The sequence below is a fragment of the Diceros bicornis genome, chromosome 9, assembly GCF_020826845.1.
Source record: "Diceros bicornis minor isolate mBicDic1 chromosome 9, mDicBic1.mat.cur, whole genome shotgun sequence".
Taxonomy (NCBI): Eukaryota; Metazoa; Chordata; class Mammalia; order Perissodactyla; family Rhinocerotidae; genus Diceros; species Diceros bicornis.
The window spans coordinates 11,226,787-11,245,761 of NC_080748.1; the positions used below are offsets into that span (position 1 = coordinate 11,226,787).

At 54.2% G+C, this 18,975-nt stretch overlaps 1 protein-coding gene across 2 annotated transcripts; it reads right to left on the reverse strand.

Moving 5' to 3' along the window:
* Window positions 1-1,548: 1,548 nt before the first annotated feature.
* CDX2 (caudal type homeobox 2) lies at window positions 1,549-10,616 on the reverse strand. 2 transcript variants are annotated; one of them, XM_058547924.1, is made up of 3 exons: window positions 9,939-10,616; window positions 6,240-6,385; window positions 1,549-5,387 (listed from the first exon to the last, which is right to left on the reverse strand). In XM_058547924.1, the coding sequence occupies exons 1-3, from the start codon at window positions 10,471-10,473 to the stop codon at window positions 5,124-5,126; spliced, it is 945 nt and encodes a 314-aa protein (XP_058403907.1). In that variant the 5' UTR covers window positions 10,474-10,616; the 3' UTR covers window positions 1,549-5,123. The 2 variants fall into 2 exon arrangements, with proteins under 2 accessions (XP_058403907.1, XP_058403909.1); XM_058547926.1 differs by having other exon boundaries at window positions 5,163-5,387; window positions 6,244-6,385.
* Between the last annotated feature and the right edge of the window lie 8,359 nt (window positions 10,617-18,975).

Sequence of the window (18,975 nt, forward strand, 5' to 3'; positions counted from 1 at the left end):
TTTATTTCCTAGATCTAATTTCATAACCTTCAAGAAAGTAACGATATGAGAAGCATATATTCCTTCTGGTTTGTTGCTAAGTAAACAAGACATTTAGTGATTGGGCCCTCGTCCCACAGTTATCAATAAAATCTGCCTGGTTTCCTAAAATCATAGTCATCCTTCTGAAGAAGGGTAGGAGGTTAAAGGAAAATGTAAGAATTATAGGGGTTGGAAGTTTTTATAGTCTAAACGTGATTTAGGAAAATAATTTAAATGTAAATTTTAAATATTTACAAGGTAATCTACATTATTTAGCTATGAATGTTTTCCTTATCCTTCAAAGCAAAACTAATTTAACACAAGACCTGTTGCTGTAGTTTCAATGTAAGGAAAGATCATGGGGACTAGAGTAAAATGTTTACCTTAAAATGACTTCCAGGGCTGAATACGCTTTGAAGAATTAAATCCACAGCAGCTTTTTGGGGTCGCTCTCGGAAGAGTACAGAATTGATATTGAGATGTTGGGATGAAAATTGTTTCAAGATAGGAAACTTTTAATGCTATCTAGTTAGAGTATCTGCCTCTCTGCCTCTTTTGGTTAAAAGTGAGCCAATGGATTACATATAAAGAGGTTCCTGACTATGTCCTCAACTAATCTGAGTCTCCTAAATACAGCTAGAAGCGTTTGGGTTTATCCTTTCTGGTAGATGAAAGGGCAAGTGAGCTACGTGTATCACTAACTCGGCTTCGCCTCTGGAATGTTAGTTCGTGCTTTGACACTTGAGATTTTATGCAGATGTCTGGGCAGTGGAAATCAGGAGACAACAGACTTGAGGCTATTTTGACAAAGTAAGAAAAGCTGAATGCATTAGGAAAAACTTCTGGGAAGGGGTTATTCTATTGTGACTTGAGCAATTATTCTTGTTCAAAGGCTCTTTGTAAGGATCCTAGATCACTTTGCACAAGATAGTTCTTGATAAAAAGAAGCAGCAGTCCATTACATTATTGAGGTCTAATCATCAGTGTTTGCTGTAGCTTGCATTCACTTACATTACCTCTTTTGATCCCCATGTTAGGGATGAGGAAGTGGTGGCCCAGGGGTTGTGATCTCCCCAAGGTCATTATACTGGGAAATAGTAGCCTGTCTCTAAAACGAGGTAAAAATAGTGCCCCTATAAAACATAAAATCTAGCAGAGGGGAAGGGGGGAGGGAGGAGGGTGAAAGGGATAATTCGGTACATGTGTGTGGTGATGGGTTGTAATTAGTATTTTGGTGGTGAACATGATGTAGTCCATGCAGAAATAGAAGTACAATGATGTACACCTGAAATTTTTACAATGTTTTAAACCAATAAAAAAAAATAAAGATATAAAAAAAAAGGAAATGCACTGACTGTAGAGAATTTTAAAACAACAATAAAAGTGCCTAGTCATCAAAGAAAAAAACATAAAATCTCTTCTTAAGATTCTGTAGCTAAGATTTCTTTATTTCTGCTTGTTGCCTTCTTATTTTTTTCTGAGTGGTTGTGAATAACAACAGCAAGAATATTGCTGTTTATATATTTAGATGTCTGCTTAAGATTAGTTTTCTTGACTATGAGGGCATCTTCTTAGACATTATCAGAAAGAAGTGAAACTCGTTGAAACTTTCGTTGCTTTCATTAGCAGTCCATCTTGTTAATTTTATTGGATGAGCATAATCAAGCCATGAATTGCTTATGGAAAAAAAAAACAGGCTGTTTTTCCTCCACATATACCTTTTTCGACATGAGTTCCACAATACTGGTACATTTTTTCCCCATATTTGTCCTAAGTTCTCAGTCTTTCCATACATTAATATTGCACCCATATTACTGTAATTTTTTTTTTGAGGAAGATTGACCCTGCACTAACATCTGTTGCCAATCTTCCTCTTTTTTTTTTTTATCCCCAAAGCCTCAGTACATAGTTGTGTATCATAGTTGTAGAGTTGCAGTTCTTCTTTATGGGATGCCACCTTGGCATGGCTTGATGAGCGGTGAGAATGGCCGCGCCTAGGTTCCGAACGCGCAAACGCAGGGCCGCCGAAGCGGAACGTGGGAACTTGACCGCTGCGCCACCGAGCCGGCCACCATAGTTCTGTAATTGTTTAGAAGAAACATCTTGTGCAAAAACACCCTTTTAGAATGGTGGATAGCTCCCCTCCCCCAAATTTGTTTTTCTTAAACGTTCGACAGATCCAAGAATCTCCTGCGCCTTACTTTGAACTTAGTCTCAACAGGCCCATGGTCCTGGTGGGGAAATTTCGCCCTGTCCCATTTTGGGAGCAGCCGGGGTGGGAGAGGCTGGAGCTTGCAGCCTTCCAGCTGGGTGAGAACTATGTCCCCTTCCCGGTCGGCCCCAGCGGTAACGAGGAGCGCGTGCCCTTGCCCCAGCTCTTCCCAGAGCGCGCGCGCCCCCTGGCGGCCGAACCAAGGACTGGGCGCCGGAAGGGCCGAGTGATTGCCGGGGACCCACACCAAGCGCCCAGCGAGGGGACCGCTCGGAGCCCCGAAGTCATCCTGTCAAAAATCAACCCGGGCGTCCCGGCGCCGACCTCCCAAGCCTCCTCAGGCTGCGCTGCCCACTCGCGCCATGTCCCCGTGTCCCCTCAGGCTTGCTCCAGGGGTGGTGTCTTGGCGTGGGCAGTGCGGTGGCCTCACTTGCCGGCGAGGGCCCTCATTTCTTGTCGTTTCCGTGGCCTGGGAGATCGCCCGGCAGCTCGCAGCCCAGGTCCGTGTCCTTGCATTTCAGAGGTAAGCCCACCGCCCCTCCTCGCCCCCGATGCGCGCGCGCGCGCGCGGGCCCGCGGCGGGCGGCAGTGCAGGGGGCCTAGCCCCGGGAAGGGGAAGGACTTGTAATCGCTTGCAGCAGGACAATGCCGACTTTTGAACCTCTAACCACTAAGCAAACAACCCTTGTGCTCTCGCTCCACTGTCCAAACAGGGTTTATTGACAGGCGTTTCACAGCAACGCATAGCAACCGCGGCAGCAGCTGGGGGCGGGCCGGTGGGCGCGGCCGGGCGCGGGGTGCGCGCTCCCCTCCCGGCGCCCGGACACCCCAAAGGGGACAGAGGGATCACAGCAGTCGTGAATCGGGACCCGCTCCTCAGCGGACCCAACACGGCTTCCCCTCGGGGGCAGCCTCCGGCCGCGAGAGGCGGGCCGGGCCCTCTCCCTCCAGCGCAGAGGCCGGGCGCCCGGGGCGCAGCATCAGGGCCCCTGTCTCAAGCCCCGGCGTGACGCGCCACGCGGAAGGCCGCGGAATCCGGGAGAGGCTGCAGGCGGCGTTTGTGCCTCGCAGCTTCGCTCATCCTCCGCAGCCCTCGGGGCACCTCCTCGCTCTGCTGAGGCGCTGATTAGGGCTCAAAGGCGCTTGTGGGGAGACGGAAATGGAGGGCAAAGCCCTCTCTCCTTGAGCCCTGACGACAGCGTCCACCTCGGCGGCTTCCAGGACCAAAAACCTCAAGGGCAGCAGCCCGGTCCCCAGCGGATCAGCCAGACAACAAGCAACCATCACTAAAAGGATCTCCCTGTACTGGCCCTTGAATTCTTGTCTGTGGGGGTAGGTGGGCGGGAGGGGATGGGACAAGGAAAGGGCGAGGGACAGGGCAAAGGGTGGAAGCAGAAAGGGCTCACGGAAACGCCCAGCGATTTATAGAAGACTACGTTCATGGAACTGTGGCCTTGAGAAAACAGAAAATAAAATATTTTTACTTAATGCTTATGTTTAACTCGCTGGATTGTGGGGCATCCCTAGGGAGGAGGGAATCACTGCTGAAGGGAAAGTTTGCAATCTCCTCAGTGTGGATTTGAGGAGATGCTGTGAGGGGGCTCTCTCACCCTCACCCCCCATAATTCCCCCGGCAGCTGGGAAGCAGCTGACCATTCAGATGTGCATTTTGCCCAAAGGCACCCCCAGGAGAACCACACATTCCACAGTCCAAGGCTGGGCTCAGGCTTGGGGGCAGGGAAGGTCTCAGAACCTGCTCCCTCAGGCTTCTGACGCTCTGGGGTAAAATGAGGTTGTCTAGATAACCTTCTTCGTCCCCTCCCTGATTTTTTTAATTCTAGCTTGCAAGTAGAGAAGATAGTTCATTTCTTAAAAAAAATGATTCCAGACAAAATCTGAAGACAATAAATACAGAATCTGAAATCTGGAAAGCTCATTTGTCTCTTTTTTTTCTTTTTAGAAAAAATTCAGCTATGTTCAAATACTCCCCACTTCCCTTCACCATACCACTTCTCTCCCCATGGATCCAGAGGCTTTTTAAATGCTGGCTTGGATGTTACACAGACCAACAACCCAAACAGCAGCAACAACAACAACAAAAACTCCCCTTCTTCATCAGCCCCAAGATTGAGAAAATGACAGGAAGTCCAGGTTGGCTCTGGCATTTATAGCACTGACATACATTCAGCCCAGAGAAGCACTGGTGACAGGCTTTCTAAACAAGGCCCTGTCCCGGGCCCCCTTGTCAGGCCTGGAATCCAATAACCACCCCCCTCACACCATACAGGGCACATACACCAGCCAAGCCTTTCCTGGTCTGGGAAGGGAAGAGAAGAAAGACAAAGATCTGGGGGTTCTGCAGTCCTTGGCCAGTCCAGATTTCTATCTTAGCTGCCTCTGGCTTCTGCAGTTTAAATCTTGCCTGCCCTTGAGGCAGGAGGAGCCAGCTGGTCCTTCGACGCAGTGAGTGGGCAGTAGCCATCTTGGCTCCAAGGACTGGCGTTCCCTTGAGTCCCTCTCCCCTCAGCTCCAACCGGAGATGCATCCTGCAGATTTTGGAGGCAAAGAGCTAGAGAGGAGGGGGCTGAACGCCTGGTGTGTTTAGTCAGTCTAGGCAATGCTTCTGCCAGTACCAAAGCCCCGGTCATTTCCCATCTCCTCATAGGCAGAAAGAGTCAGACCAGAAAAAGTCAAAATCTGGGAGAATGTCTTCCTTGAGGCCTCCAACCCCACTTGTCTTTATCCCGGCCCCCATTTTTTCTCTGAGAGCTAGGTAAGTTGGTGTACATTTGTGGGTGGGAGGGGAGCGGTTTCTCCTGAAGATTCTAGCAGAGTCCATGCTCCTCATGGCTCAGCCTGGAATTGCTCTGCTGCTGCAGGCCACTGTAGGTCACTGGGTGACAGTGGGGTTTAACACCCCCCCAGTTGGTCCCAGAACCCCCGGGACAGAGCCAGGCACTGAGCCTTGCAGGGAAGACACAGGACTCAGGGGCTCCGGGACACTTCTCAGAGGACCTGGCTGTGGCTGGGCAGGTTGTGGCGCAGGCGGCGGCGGCTGCTGTTGCTGCTGCTGCTGCTGCTGCTGCTGCTGCTGCAACTTCTTCTTGTTGATTTTCCTTTCCTTCGCTCTGCGGTTCTGAAACCAAATTTTAACCTAGACACGGGAAGCGGAGAAAAACAGAAAGTGGTGAAGAAGTGAGGGAAAAAAGGAACAGCATTCAGCACTAGCACCAATATCTCCCTCTCCAACTAAAGATAGAGGACCCGAAAGCCTTCCAACAGCCTTCCATTGGGTATCCCCACCACAGCCCAGCGCTGGAGCCCTTCCCAAGCCCAACTCAGCCTCATGAGAGAAGAGCTTTCCTCCTTCCTTGTTCCCCAGGTTTCTTTCCAAAGCAACTTTATCTACAACTGTACTGGAAAAGTTCAGTCTCAGAACCAAGGGAAACAGAAAGTGTAAGGCCCTTTCCACACCAAGCAAGAGGAGGCCAGTGCTGGAGGTACTTCAGAATGGCAACCTTGGGCCTCTCAAAGCTAAACTGAAATGTAATATTCCTCACCCTGGAGCTGAGAATGAGACTTACTGTGGTGCTTCCTAGCTGTGAATTTGGCCTGTTTTTTCTAGACCGTGTAGAGTGTTCATGAGCCAAGCCTCACCCCTCTAGTTTTCATGGGCAGGAATTGGGGTTTTATATTAATTCTTTCCCCAGGTACAGTGCTGGGCACAAAGAGAAAAGATCTTTAAATCTTTATTGACCCAAATAGAATTCTGGATTAAACTAATACTCCGTACCTCCCGGATCCCCCAAAATAGAAAAAAATATTCAACATCAAAAAAAGAGGCGGAAGGAGGCTTTGTAAAAAAGCATTCAGAAGGCAAATGCTCTCCATCCTCTTGCTTTAATCTGCCCACAGAACTAGGTGGGTTCTGGGGCCCGGCTTCTAACTCTCCCGGCAGGAACCCCCCCTAAACGGTGACCAGGCCCCAGAGGGAGGCGGTGCCCACCTGCCTCTCGGAGAGCCCCAGCGTGGCGGCCAGCTCCGCCTTCCTCCGGATAGTGATGTAGCGACTATAGTGAAATTCCTTCTCCAGCTCCAGCCGCTGGTGGTCCGTGTACACAACTCGGTATTTGTCTTTCGTCCTGGTTTTCACTGTGGAGGAAGGAGAAGTTAGGGCTGAGCACCGCAAGGCGGCCCATCAGTCATGGGTAATGACAAACCTCCTTAACCCAAGGACCATTTCTCTTCCTCCACCACCCTGGGGGGCCGCGGTTTGGTTGGTTCCTGCCCGGTCTGACAAGACCCCCCAGAGGGTCCTGGGAGGAAGGTGTGGGGCTATTCCTGACAACTAAATCAACCTTGGGGTTAAGTGGTTTTTTAGAATTAAGAAAAACTAAAACCTCCTACACACAGAACATAGCAGAACCTAGATACCCTTTTGGTACACCAAAATAGTATTGAAGCCAGCTAGGCCCAAAGGGAAAGGGGGCAGGTCTGAGTCCCGGACATATACAGATTTCCAGGACTACCAGAGATGGAAGATGGCCCGAAGACAGCTGGGACTGTGGGTATACGTTGGTTCGTCGGAGGGGGGTGTTACTTTCTGTTTGCTTTATTAGAAGTGGAAAAGGGGTGCAGGGGCTGACAGGTTCCCTCAAGTCACCAGAATCATCCCCCAGGCACACCAGGTCCATTTGGTGGAATTCTGAGTTGGGGTCTGACGGGCAGAACCACCCCACCACCACAACCACCACCACCACACACACACTGGGGACATGGTATACCGGGCCGAACCTGGTTTGGCATTTGGCACTTTTTCTTTCTGAATCCCCCCATCCATTTCTGCTGCAAACCCTGCCAGAGCTATCCTGACCGGTGATCTATGCTCATTGGATTGAGTCAACATATTAAACCTCGGATTGATTGTTTTACTTAAGAGCCTTGACAAATAGTGCCGACGCAGCCGGGGAGGCCCAGCCTGGCGGCTGCGCCGGGGCAGTCCCTTGGCAGAACCCAGGCCAGGAGATGTTCTCTCCCGGTGGCCCCCGGTCAGGGTCTTGTTGCAGCAAAACAGGTTCAATTGCCCAGTGCCCAGTCCTACAGGAAGATCTGAAGGGTCTGGGAGTCGTTGGAGGTGTTTAATGCCCCGCAGGCCGACTTTGTTCAGGTAAAACCCTTTGCAAACCACAACAAAAGCGCCCTGGGAAGATACAGGCCGGATCAGAGGGAGCTCCCCCGAGCCGCTGAAAGGGGAACACAGTTGCAAACAATGCAGGACAAGGCGATCTTATCAAAGAAAAGCCCTTTCAATGCCTTAATAACAACCGCATTCTGTTTGAATTACCACTACTGAGCAAATGGCGGCCCCAGCTTTCATCCCCCTCCCCGCCAGGCGCATTAACATAAACACGGCCGGCAGGCGCATTTGAATGGGCGCAGCGGCCCGAACCCGCGCCTGAGAAAGTACAGTCAACTAACACGTCCGAGGGCCTTCCAGGAGTGGGCGCGTTACACGCGTCACCGCCTCAGACCGCTCGAGGCTGCAGAGAGAGTCACCCCTTTTTACAGACGAGGAGACTGAGAATCGACTAGGTCTCGCAAATCGTACAAGGCGAGGCTGGCACTGGAGCCAGGCTGGAGCCACAAAGGACACCTCCAGGGCTGCGGAGCGGCGCTAAGGACTTCTCGGAGCCGAACTCCCCAGTAGCGATACTCGCCTTGGGGTGCTTAGGAGCAGCTATTTCTTGGGTGCTGCCCCTTCAGTATCCTGGACGGGCCGGGGAACGCTGTGACCAGGACCCCTGTGTGTTCTGCAGCCTACGCCCCAAGGGTCATGGAGGTGCCCCGCACCCCCTGGGAACCGAGGAGGGGGCTGGAGGAGGGGAGAGATGAGAGGGACTTGTCAGAATTCATTATTGACTGTGAAAGTCACCACCCTCTTTCCGGGCCCTAAAAGAGACAATGGCAGGGCTGGGAAGGTGTATATCAAAGCAGGCCGGGCCAAGTACCAGCCCCCCTCGCCCCTTGACAGATGACGCTCCGCAGAGGAGTCGGGCTCCGGCCCGCGGGCTGCGGCCTCCCCACATTAACATCACAAGGGCGCCCGGCGCCGACTGCGGCCTTGCCACCTCCGCGCGGGACTTCACAGCGTCCTCTCATCTGCTGACCCCGCGGCCTGGGCTCCTATGCCCCCCCCCCCACTTCCCCGACCCGGGCTCCTGCCCCGCGGCCACTCTCCCGGGACACGCCAAAGGTCTCCTGTAGGCCGTCCCAGTCCCTGCCAGTTGCGCCCCAAGCAGGCTCTGTAGCAGGGAGCCTTCTTTGGGAGCGTGCTCTCATCAGACGAGGGCGCCTCCTCTTGGGGAAGGGACCAAGCCGAGGTTCCGAGGCTGGCCCTGTGGTCTTCTCCGTAGGCGGCCGCATTTCCCACCCGGACGATCCCCGGCATGTGCCCAGTGACGCAAAAACCGATGCCCAGAGACAGCCCCCAACGGCTGCTCTTGATTTATACGGCTGTAAGTGGCTATAAACCGCTGCAAAGTGACCATAACCTGCATGCATAAGGGCCGGACTGGGCCAGAAAGGAGCGAAGAGAAAAAAGCGGAAGTGCAGAGAACTGGGAAAAGACTTCACGGAGTAAAAAGGGGACGCCAACAGGACTCTCCCCACAACACTTATTTGCACTTCCTTTCCACCTTGACATACATCCTGACACCAGAAGGGGCAGACCCGGAACCAGTGAGCCCCCATAGTCCGGCAAACCGGACTGCGGGGAATCTTTGCAGGGACATCTTCTGAGCAAGCTTCTTGAACGTATGCACGCGTGTACACACACACACACAAACACACAACCCCGAGACCCTTGAAAGGAAGGTTCCGGAGAAAAGGCTCCTGTCTGGAGCAGCGGCTGAACCCCCAGCAAGTTTTCCTCCCTTTTTCCCTCTGCAGACACGAGAGGACTCCCAGGGATTCTTGCCCCTAGCCCTCCAGCTTTTAATTGAAATAACCCCTTTGCAGATCAAGGGTTCCAAGACCGGGGCGCGCCCCCTTCCCCTTACCTCCTGGGGCCAACACCTTCTTTCCAGCTACAGCAGCTTTGCCGGATCTCCCTACTCGCTGTAGCTTCGATCCCTTGAGTTGGCCAGAATGGCCAAACCTGGCCCCAAGCGCCGCCTCGCCGCCTTCCTGGCCCCCCGGGCTACCACTCTTCTTGAATGGCTCAGACGGGGCAGGAGGGCGTGGAGAGAAATGGTCTAGAGCCGGGCCTGGGGGAGTTCGAGGCTCCCCATTTCCCGCGGCTCGAAGCTGCGCGCCGAATGCGAAAGGCAGCAAGTGGGGAGGACGCAATACCACTCGGGCAGAGCCCTGCTACGCCGACATTCCCGGGAGTCTCCCGAGAGTGCTCGGACGTTATGAATGAGGGGCCGTTGGAAAGAGGAAGCCTCTACTCTGCCCTAAACTGAACACAAATCGAGAGAAAAATATTCACTCTCGACCCCCACCAGACCAGGCGCAGTAGCTAGAGAGGGCCCGAGGGCCAAAGCCCCCTGAATTTGTCTCCCCGCCCCGCCCCTCCTGGCGCGGAGCTCCCAGACAGCCTTGATGCCCCAGGACGCCCTGGACACACGGCCCGCCCAGCAGCCGGCGGCCGTCCGCGCCTTCCCAGGGCGCCCTCCTGCGGGCCGCCGCCGCCGCCGCCGCTTACCTTGGCTTCCGAGGGACGGCTGCGCGGGCTTCCGCATCCACTCGCACAGGTTCCGCCGCTGGCCGCCGGGGGACAGCTGCTCGGCGGCGGCGGTGGCAGCGGGCCCAGGAGGGCCGGGGTTCAGCGTCTGCAGCAACCCCGAGGCACAGGAAGGCGCGGCGGCCGGGTGGTGCGGGTGGTGGTGCGGGTGGTGGTGCGGGTGGTAGTCGGCGGGGCTGCTGTAGCCCATGGCTGCGGCCGGAGAGCCCCCGTTGAGGCCGTGCGCCACGGCGTTGGCTGCCGCACCCCCCGGCGCGTAGCCGTTCCAGTCCTCTCGGAGCGGAGCGCCGTACGCGGCGGGCCAGGACGGCCCCGGGGACTGCGCGCTCTCCAAGTTCGCGGCTGCGGCCGCCGCAGCCGCCACATGATAGCCGCCGTAGTCCGGGTACTGCGGGGGACTGACGAAGTTCTGCGGGGCCAGGTTGAGGCCGCCAGAGTGGCGCACGGAGCTGGGGTACATGCTCATGTCCTTATCCAGGAGGTAGCTCACGTACATGGTGGCGAGGGCCCGGCAGCAAACCTCACCATGCTGCCTGGGGACGGACGCTGGAGACTGCCGGGGGGCGCGAGGGGAAAGAGGCGAGGGGGCGTGAGGAGCAGCGGGTGGCTGCGCCCCAGCCCGCGGTGCTCGGCTGGCTCCTCGCGGCGCTTCTGCCTATGAGGCGGTTCCTCCCTCTGGCCTGCCTCCTCCCTCCCTCCCTCCCTTTCTTCCTTCTTTCCTCCCACCTCCTTCCCACTAGGCTGCAGAGGCGGGGAAGACCCGCCACAGGCTGGCGTGCGGAGCCCCAGGTCGGCGGCCTTACGTGATTAACGAGTGTTTACAAGACTCTATTAGTAATGACACAGACACCAATGGCTGGAGACGTCGAGGCGCAGCGCGCACCCTGCGCACAACCCCCCGAAACACGATTTGCATTTTAAAAGATAAGGGGGGAGCTTGCGAGAGGGCAGAGACCCTATCCCACCTAAATATTCAAACCTTTATTGTTAAGAGCTTCCTCCTTCCAACCTGTGCACTTTAACCTCCAATCACAGGTTCAAAGAATGAAATCAAGAGACTTGAAAAAGAGAGGGGGAAAGAGCTATCTTGGTGCAATCTGGGTTTGGAGAGTAAGGAGTTGTGTTTATGCGTTGGCACGGATGGGAGATTGGCGGTCAAGACGCTCCTTCCATCCCAAAGAGAAAAGAAAAGGGAAGCCATTGCTCTGGTGACAAGGTTTCTGGCCAACCCGAGGTGACGAGCGGAGCCAGAAGAGACGGGCCGGTCCCTTCCCGCTCTGTGCCCCTGGCCAGAACGACTGCGCGCGCGGAACAACTGTCAGCGCTAATCATTTATTTTCTTCCCCAAGGAAGCCACTCGTTCTCCGCACGAGATAAAGTATGACCCTAGCTTCAAGCTGCATCTCCGAGTTCATCTCACATTTGGGATTTAAGTTAAATTAATGCAATTAATTTTTTTAAGCACTTACATTCAAGACTCAAAAGTTTTTACAAACCAAGGAACCGTGGTGGAAGCCCAGCTAGGGGAGGGCAGTGAGGGAAGGGAGCGGGAGGGGATCGGTCGAGTGCTGGTAGTGTCCTGTTTCTTGAGCAGGGTGCTCGTTGCACGGTGTGGTGTTCGTGAAAATCCAGCGAGCTACACTTATATGTCTATTATACTTAAATATGTGGTTAAAAATCAAGGAAAAGGGGCCTAGAATTTCTCCTAATATATACCTAGGTATTTATACGTCTTAACACTTTCTCTTTTACAAAGTAAGATATCCTCCGAAGAAAATTGTTCTTCATCTCCAGGGGATGGGAAGGGAACCACGGGCCGTTACTAATGACGGCTTCTGAAAATCTACGAGTGGGGAAGGGTTGAGACAGGATTCTCCGTGGTTTTTGAAGCACTGTGTCCGAAGGGCCCGGGGCTGGAAGTGGCGGCCGTGGGGACTTGTGCTGTGCGGCCTGTTTCGGGAACCGCCGCGAGAGGAGCGCGGGGCGACAGGATTCGGCTCCCGCCCGCGCCCATCTCCGTTCTGCGCCCGCAGGGAGTGGGCTCGCGGTTGCCGTCTGCCTTCCCCCCGAGCCCGGACGGCGCTGCCAGACTAGGGTTTGAGGATCCCAGCGGCCGGTCTGGCGGGCTGGGCAGGCTGACTGGGTGGCTTTGAGCGCTCCCGGAACCAGCGGGCGCTCGCGCTCTCCTCCAGATCTGCACTTGTCGGTTCTCATTGTCAAGCGCTCTCTGGTATTTGTCGCTTCATCTTGTCATCCCTGGAGCTCTTTCCAGTGTCCTTTATCTCCCTTGATCCTCACATTTCCCTGGATTGGGAACAAAGCTAGTGTTGTCATCCTCTCCATTTTGCAGATGACACCCACCAAGCTGCGAAGTGCAGAGAAGCCAAGCTGGAGCAGATCAGAACTAGCTCAGGGCTACAGGATCTCCTGCTGGCTGGTGCCTCCCGGCCTTGCATGTCCTAAGGAAGAAGGTTAAAATTGGGGTTGGGTGGGGGGCAGCAAACTGAGCACACAAGAGATGGAAGACCAGAGCGCATCCTCCATGTGGACCTCCCAGGCCTAGCCCAGACAGCTGTGTTATCGGACCTCTCCAGAATTAAAATAGGAAATAAATTGCAAACCCCATGACAGAACGCAAATCATTGGGGGAGTGGGGCGTCTGCAGTCCTGATGGGGTGGGAATGTGGGAGGTTAAGTAGTGGGCACTTCGGACTTTTGATCTAGCAAACATCTTCCTCCTCTTCCTGGAGACACAATCCCTCTTCCGTCCCCCACACCCCCTCCGAAGCCCCAAGCTCTGGAAGCTGAGGCCCAGGCTCGAGCCTGTGTCTTCGGAATGTGGGCATTCTTTGGAACAATCACTTTATTGGGGACAGCCATCCCCTCCGCCCTGTGGTGGCTGCTTCCTGCGTTTTTATGGCCCAGCCGCCGGCCGCTGGCTAATTGTCCCGGTTTTCCAGCTGTGTCTCTATGCTCTGCCCTGGAGAAAGGGCTCTGGCCTGCCCGCCCAAATGCTTTGGGAGCAGCCAGGGTTGCTTCGGCCCCAGGGGTCACGCCAGGTCCAGAGTTGACCAGACCACAGGGAAGCCTGAGGCTCACTTGGGGTGCAAGGGCTGGAGATAGGAAATCGTGGTGAAAACCAATCGGTTTCCTTTGTGAAAAAATGCCCCCCACCCCCCCAACCCCGGCCGTAGCATGGCCCCACCTATGGTCCTGGGGTCTGGGCTTTTTGGCGAGGGGAAAGGAGCCAATAATGATGTCCTTGGACAAGCTCCTCAGAGTGGGACTGTCCCCTCACATCCGGGTAGCCCTCTCAGCCAAGAGAAGGCCCATCTTGGTCCCTGCAGGGGCAGAGTGATGAGAGCAGTCAAAGAGGGTGGAAGGTGGCTGATGGGAAGGGAGCCTGAGTGTCTTTTTGTCCTGATGGCTTACCCTCTGGCAGGTCTTTGTCAGGCGCCTATCCTCTGGGTGCCTGCTCTGGATAGGGGGTGGCTCCTCTGGCCTCTGGGTGCAGCTGTGTGGCCTCAGAGGATGCAAGTGCCACCTGCGTCAGGACCCCAAGCAGAGCTTTCTCTTTCCTAGACCCAAGGTGCATGGCAGCTTTCTTAGAGCCTTTTGGCGTGAGCCAAGAACACTTCAGATGGTCGTCTCCACCTCTGCTGCCCAAGGATCCCTTCCAGCCAGTACCTCTGGTCCTTAACTGGCTGCCCTGCCAGAGAAGCCTTCAGCAAATCACTCTGGAGAAGGCAAACTTGTTCGGGAAGCTTGGGGCTGGGGTTGGGCTGGGGCTGTGACCCCATGGATCCAGAGCTAGAGCAGGTTTTAAGGGCAGGAGAGGGTGGGAAGAGAGAGACACAGGTAAATAAAGTGTCAGGAAAACTAGAGGGGCAGCCACGACTGGTTATCAAAGGGACGTCTCTTTGTTACTGACAGTGTGGAGGCCATACCACATTCCTCGGAGAGGGTCAGGGCTTCCAGGGTCTCAGCTGGTGGCAAGGGCAGGGCGCAGAAGGGGTGGGGAGCAGGAGGCACCGGAAGGGGAGGGCTGCTCCTCCAGGCAGACACTCCTTGAATCCACAGATCATTGACAGGGCTCCCTCCCTGCTCAAAGGTCCCCAGTGTTTGCTCCAGCTTGGGGGACCCTGCTTTCCCCCATATTTGTGGCTCCTGGAAACTGGGGAGCCTGTGACCCTTGTAACCCAGATAGGGCAGGCCATCTCTATCCACCTTAGCATGCAAGTCTACTTTCTGAATCCCTTTTAGATCAAGGAAATGATCCAAATAGTGCAGCCCTTCCAGACTCCCTCTCCTCCCCTGCACAGGAAACCCCTCACTCTCACTGACCTGAATTCCCAGGATAATTAAGGAAGAGTGAGAAGGAAGGGAATTTTGTCTGATAAAATTGTTCAGCTGGGCAATCTACAGCGCTGTGGAAAACGACTCAGTCTCTCCTTAATTAAGGAGTTCTTCAGCCACTGCACCCAATCAGCCATCCCCCCACACAAAGGAAGGCTCAGTAATGGGTGGTTTGACCCCAACAACCCCACCCTTCCCTGCCACAGCCCACTCAGCTAACATCTATGGGAAGGAAATCGATTGCAGTGTCCTTTCCGTGGGGCCTTCCCAGACTCCATGGCCTGCTTAGCCCCATCGGCCACAGTGGAGCCCAACATGTTCACCCTGAACAGCAGTGAGGGGCCGCAGCTGCCCACAGCTGCCCAGGCTTCATACACAGGAGCAGATGTGTCCCCACCCAATGGAGTCAAGAATGTTTCCCTGAAAGCTAGCGGAGTGTCTGGTCCTCTCTACCTCAGGGAAAGTTCCTGCATTTGTAGGAAGAGACTGGTGGACTAGAGCTTTACTAGTTGGAGACCAGGGAGCAGGAGTGTGGGGAAGACAGCGGCCTTGCTTCTCTTGTGGAGAGACCACCATGCTTTCTGATCCAAGGCTAGGAATACATTTTTTTCCTGCTCTTCTATCTGAAATATATTCTCAAAGCCAGGAGATCTTGAAAACTAAACAGCCTCAGGAGAGGGGGTGATATTTAGGTGCAGAAATCTGAATTTTGGTCACTGGGTGAAAGTTATGGAAATAAATGGTGGTTGCCCATTTTCTTCCTTTCTTCTGAAATTAGTCTGTGGACATCGTGTTGGTACTGTATAATGCACTCTAATTCTGTGGAATGGATGAGCACAGAGACTGATTTAAAGCCCGGACGGGGAGGGACTTCGGGTCTCACCCCAAAGGAAAACCTTTGATGCTGGGGAGAACCAGGCTCTTAGACCAGCAACAGCTAAATGTTATCCCGTGGCTTTGACGTGGAGGACCTTCAGTTACCATTTATTTACTCACCAACATCTCATGCCTGGAGTGACCTTTGTTTATCACATGAAAATATGTTCCTAGGAAGCCCTACACAATAGGATTTATGTGGCTGAGGGAAGGGGCTCATTTAGATAGAGGGTCAGCTCTCCTTGAGTCACTAGGCCCACTGGGAATCTACTCTCCCCAGAGAGGAGACATGGACTTAGTATCTACGTAGCCTTTCCATTTTACAAGGGAGAAATCTGAGGCCCAGAGAAGTTGGGTGACTTTCCTAAGGTTGCACAGCCAGCTATTCCAGTAACTAAAATTAAATGAGCCACTACAGGTGCATTCTTTGCAACCCACAGCACTCTGTACAGATGTTAATTATTACTAAGGCTGCTGGTGCCACCCTGGAAACACTGCCTCCCCAACACAAAACCCACTAGCATGATTCCTGGAATCCAAACTCTCTACCCCCACGCCACACACCAAATAGTGCCAGAACAATCAGACTCTGCTGTGGTGACAGCTCTGACTACTTTCCACATCCTATTTCTCCTTTTCACAAGCACCTGCTAACTGTGGTTTATTAGTTTATTGAATGGTGAATTTTCCATAAATTCCATCCCAGACTTTTCTCCAATGGCCAAAGAAGGTATCCATCTGCTTTTGTCCCACAGGAAATACTTTCTGAAAAGAGCTCTTCTCTGTTTTGAATCAGAATCACCAACATTCTGTGGCTGATCTCTGGAAATGTGTCAAATTTAAAATGAATAAAGATTATGCAAAGAAATCCTGTTGTCTTTTTCCCCTTCCCTTCTTCCCGTATCGGTGTCCTTGGACATCTTTTGGACACCCAGACCAAAAAGCCTACCTTTCTGGATAAATAAAAGAAGGCCTCCATTCAGTTTCCCGATTACATAGGTAAACGCCAAGCTGGGATTGGGCTCGTGAATTCCTAGCGGGAGCGCTCTGGGGTCCCTTTACTCAGAGCACTTGCCAGGCTGGGCTTGGACATTTTAAGCGGAAGTGAAATACGGCCAAGCAGCCCCCCACCTCGGAAAGGAGTGTGCATGGAGAGGTTGAAGGGTGACGGAAACTGAAATCAGCTCTATGACTTCCAACTCTTCTTAGCGTTGCCATTGTGCTTTTTAACGAATTAGTAAGCAAAGTATTAATTATTCACCCTGGAACCTGCACCAACCAATTCTGCGCGCCCCGACGCTCGCTGAGCGCCCTCCGGGCCACCCCGCCGCCGGGGCTGGTGCGCACGCTGAGGTCCAACTCGGCGGCCGCGGTCCCTGTTGTCGGGGTTTGTCTCCCGCATCCTGCGCACTGGCGCGTGGAAACGAGAAAACATGTCCGCCAGGCCGAGGCCGGCAGAAGCCCAGGGCGTGTCGCTATTTGAGCCAAAATGTGGCCGGAGAAATCTGCCTTGCCAGACCTCGGCAGCCACAGGTGAGCCTCCGGCGCGAGGAACGGCCTCCGCTTCTTGGCTACCGAAGAAGAAAGCAAGAACCAGCAGCTTTTGCCAGGGCCCCTCCCAGCCTGGCGCCCACGTCCCGCGCCCGGCCTCGCGGCTGCAAGTGCTCAGGCATCTACGGAACAGGCGCTGCGCAACCAGCTCTTCCTCTCCCCTCACCCCCCAGCTCCTTTGAAGGGGCGGACCCAGCGTCTTCCCCCACCCGTACCCTCTCCTGCAGAAATAAACAATTTCCCCGACACGCTTTGAACCGTTGAAATGTAACTGCGTAATTGGAGACGTCCAGATCACATCTACACTCCTAAAAATACCGCCGAGATTCTTCGCCCTGGGGATTCCTGCCGGTTGAGCACATTTCCTAGGTTGAGCACATTTACATAAAGAGCCCAGACTCTGCATTTTGTGGCCCATCTGTCTAAGACCTGGACTCACTCCAGGGTTGGACAGGGTGCCTTGAATATAGTGCATTATTCTGAGTCTCCCACCCAGCCTGTGGCACTTGTATCCTGGGCCAGAACACCCTTTTTACCAAGCAGCAGGTTTCTTGTGTGTCAGGAAAGCCCCCAAGTTACCCTGACTAGAGGGAGACAGGCGTCTAGCTCCAGGCCCAAGGGCCCCACCATTGCCTCGGGGTTCCAGAGCACAGAAATTGAGTCATCGAGCTCCCTTTGTGGCTTGCACCTGGTGCTCCTACACCCAGAGAAGGCATCTGGCCCAGGCCCAGGCAGAGAAGGCCCTGGCTGCGGTCTACAGGGACTCTGGTGGCCACAGCTCATCTCCCTGGCACTCCCACCTACCTCCCCCCACCCAGCTTCTGGCCTTCACCCTTACCACTAGCAGGGAACACCTGTAAGAAGGGAAAGAGAAGCGAAGTTCCTTGATTAAAATTCCTGGTGCTGCCACAGTGGCTTCTTTCTGTGGAATTCAGCCCCCAGCCAAGGGGCGACCACACAGCTTTTCACGGAAAGGTTTTCTTGCTGCTGTTGCTGCTGCTAACCCAGACCCAGGTTGGTCACTAATGGAGGTTCTTGTCTTCAAAAGGGCCAGCTCTGTCTTCACCTCTTACTCTGCATTGAGGAGACAACGAATGGCTTGTTTCTCCTTTGCCAACAGAAGCCTAAGTCGTATCTGTTGGGTCCTAGACTTTCCAGTCTATGTGGCTGAGAGAGAATGTGATGGGCTCCTCCTGCATGAGGGGACATTCTGGCCACCAGGGCAGGGAGCTGCCCAGTCCACTAAGGTTCTGGAGCCCCAGGGTTGACAAGCTCCCCAGAGCCGGCCTACTCTAGCCGGAAAGATTTCTATGGGCACCGACTTTCCTTCATTACTCGCTTTAACAGCGGGTCCCATGAAATGGGGTCCCATTTTCATCCCCCGGGGGCTACAATATCCAGCACTACTCAATGAGCATTACTTTTTATTTTTTAAATAACTGATGGGTTTCCCGGGGCAGTCTGAGGTTCTCAGGAGCCAACTCTCATGGACCGACCTCTGGGAGAGACGGGAGGCCGCCGCCCCTGACTTCAGGCTGGTCCAACTTGGAGACGCCCCCACGCCCACCTGTCTCTTCGGAGCACCTGTAGCAGCTACTCTGCCTGCCCCCACGGGGCGCTTCCCAACGCTGGCCCATCCTGGGGCTCTGTCCGGCCCACCGTCCCCCACACGCGGCTTCCCCGGCGCCGCGGCCCAAGACCAGCGCTTTGCTTTCGTCGCTCGGCTCCTGTAGAAGCCCCCGAGTGAGAAAGCCGCTTCCGCTCACATGTAGATGGCGGGTGCAGCAAATGAGGTGGGAGAAGAAAAATAGGCAAACCGCTGTGGAATAAAAGATTCCTTTTCCGTTCGTTTTGCTTTGCAACTCAGGCTTAGCAGGAGAGGGTGGGGAGCCAACAAGCCTGGATAAGCGCTTTGGAATCCACAAAGGCTGGTAGTGTCAACGGGCTGCAAAGTGAGTGAAGAATTGAAGCAGTGAGCTGGATAAATCGGGGGCAAAGCACGAAACTATATAGATATTTTGGCAAAGCGTGCACGTGTGGGTGGGTGGACAAAAGGGCTCGTCATTCGTATGATTGCCTCAATTCTCCCCTTCGTTTGTGCGATTGTGTGGACGCTGTTCCAGGCTTGCGACAATCTCCAGCCCCGGGCGCACAGCACCGGGCCGCGGCCCCCGCGCGTCCCGACGTGCGTCCCGGGCCCGGGCTCGCGCAGCCG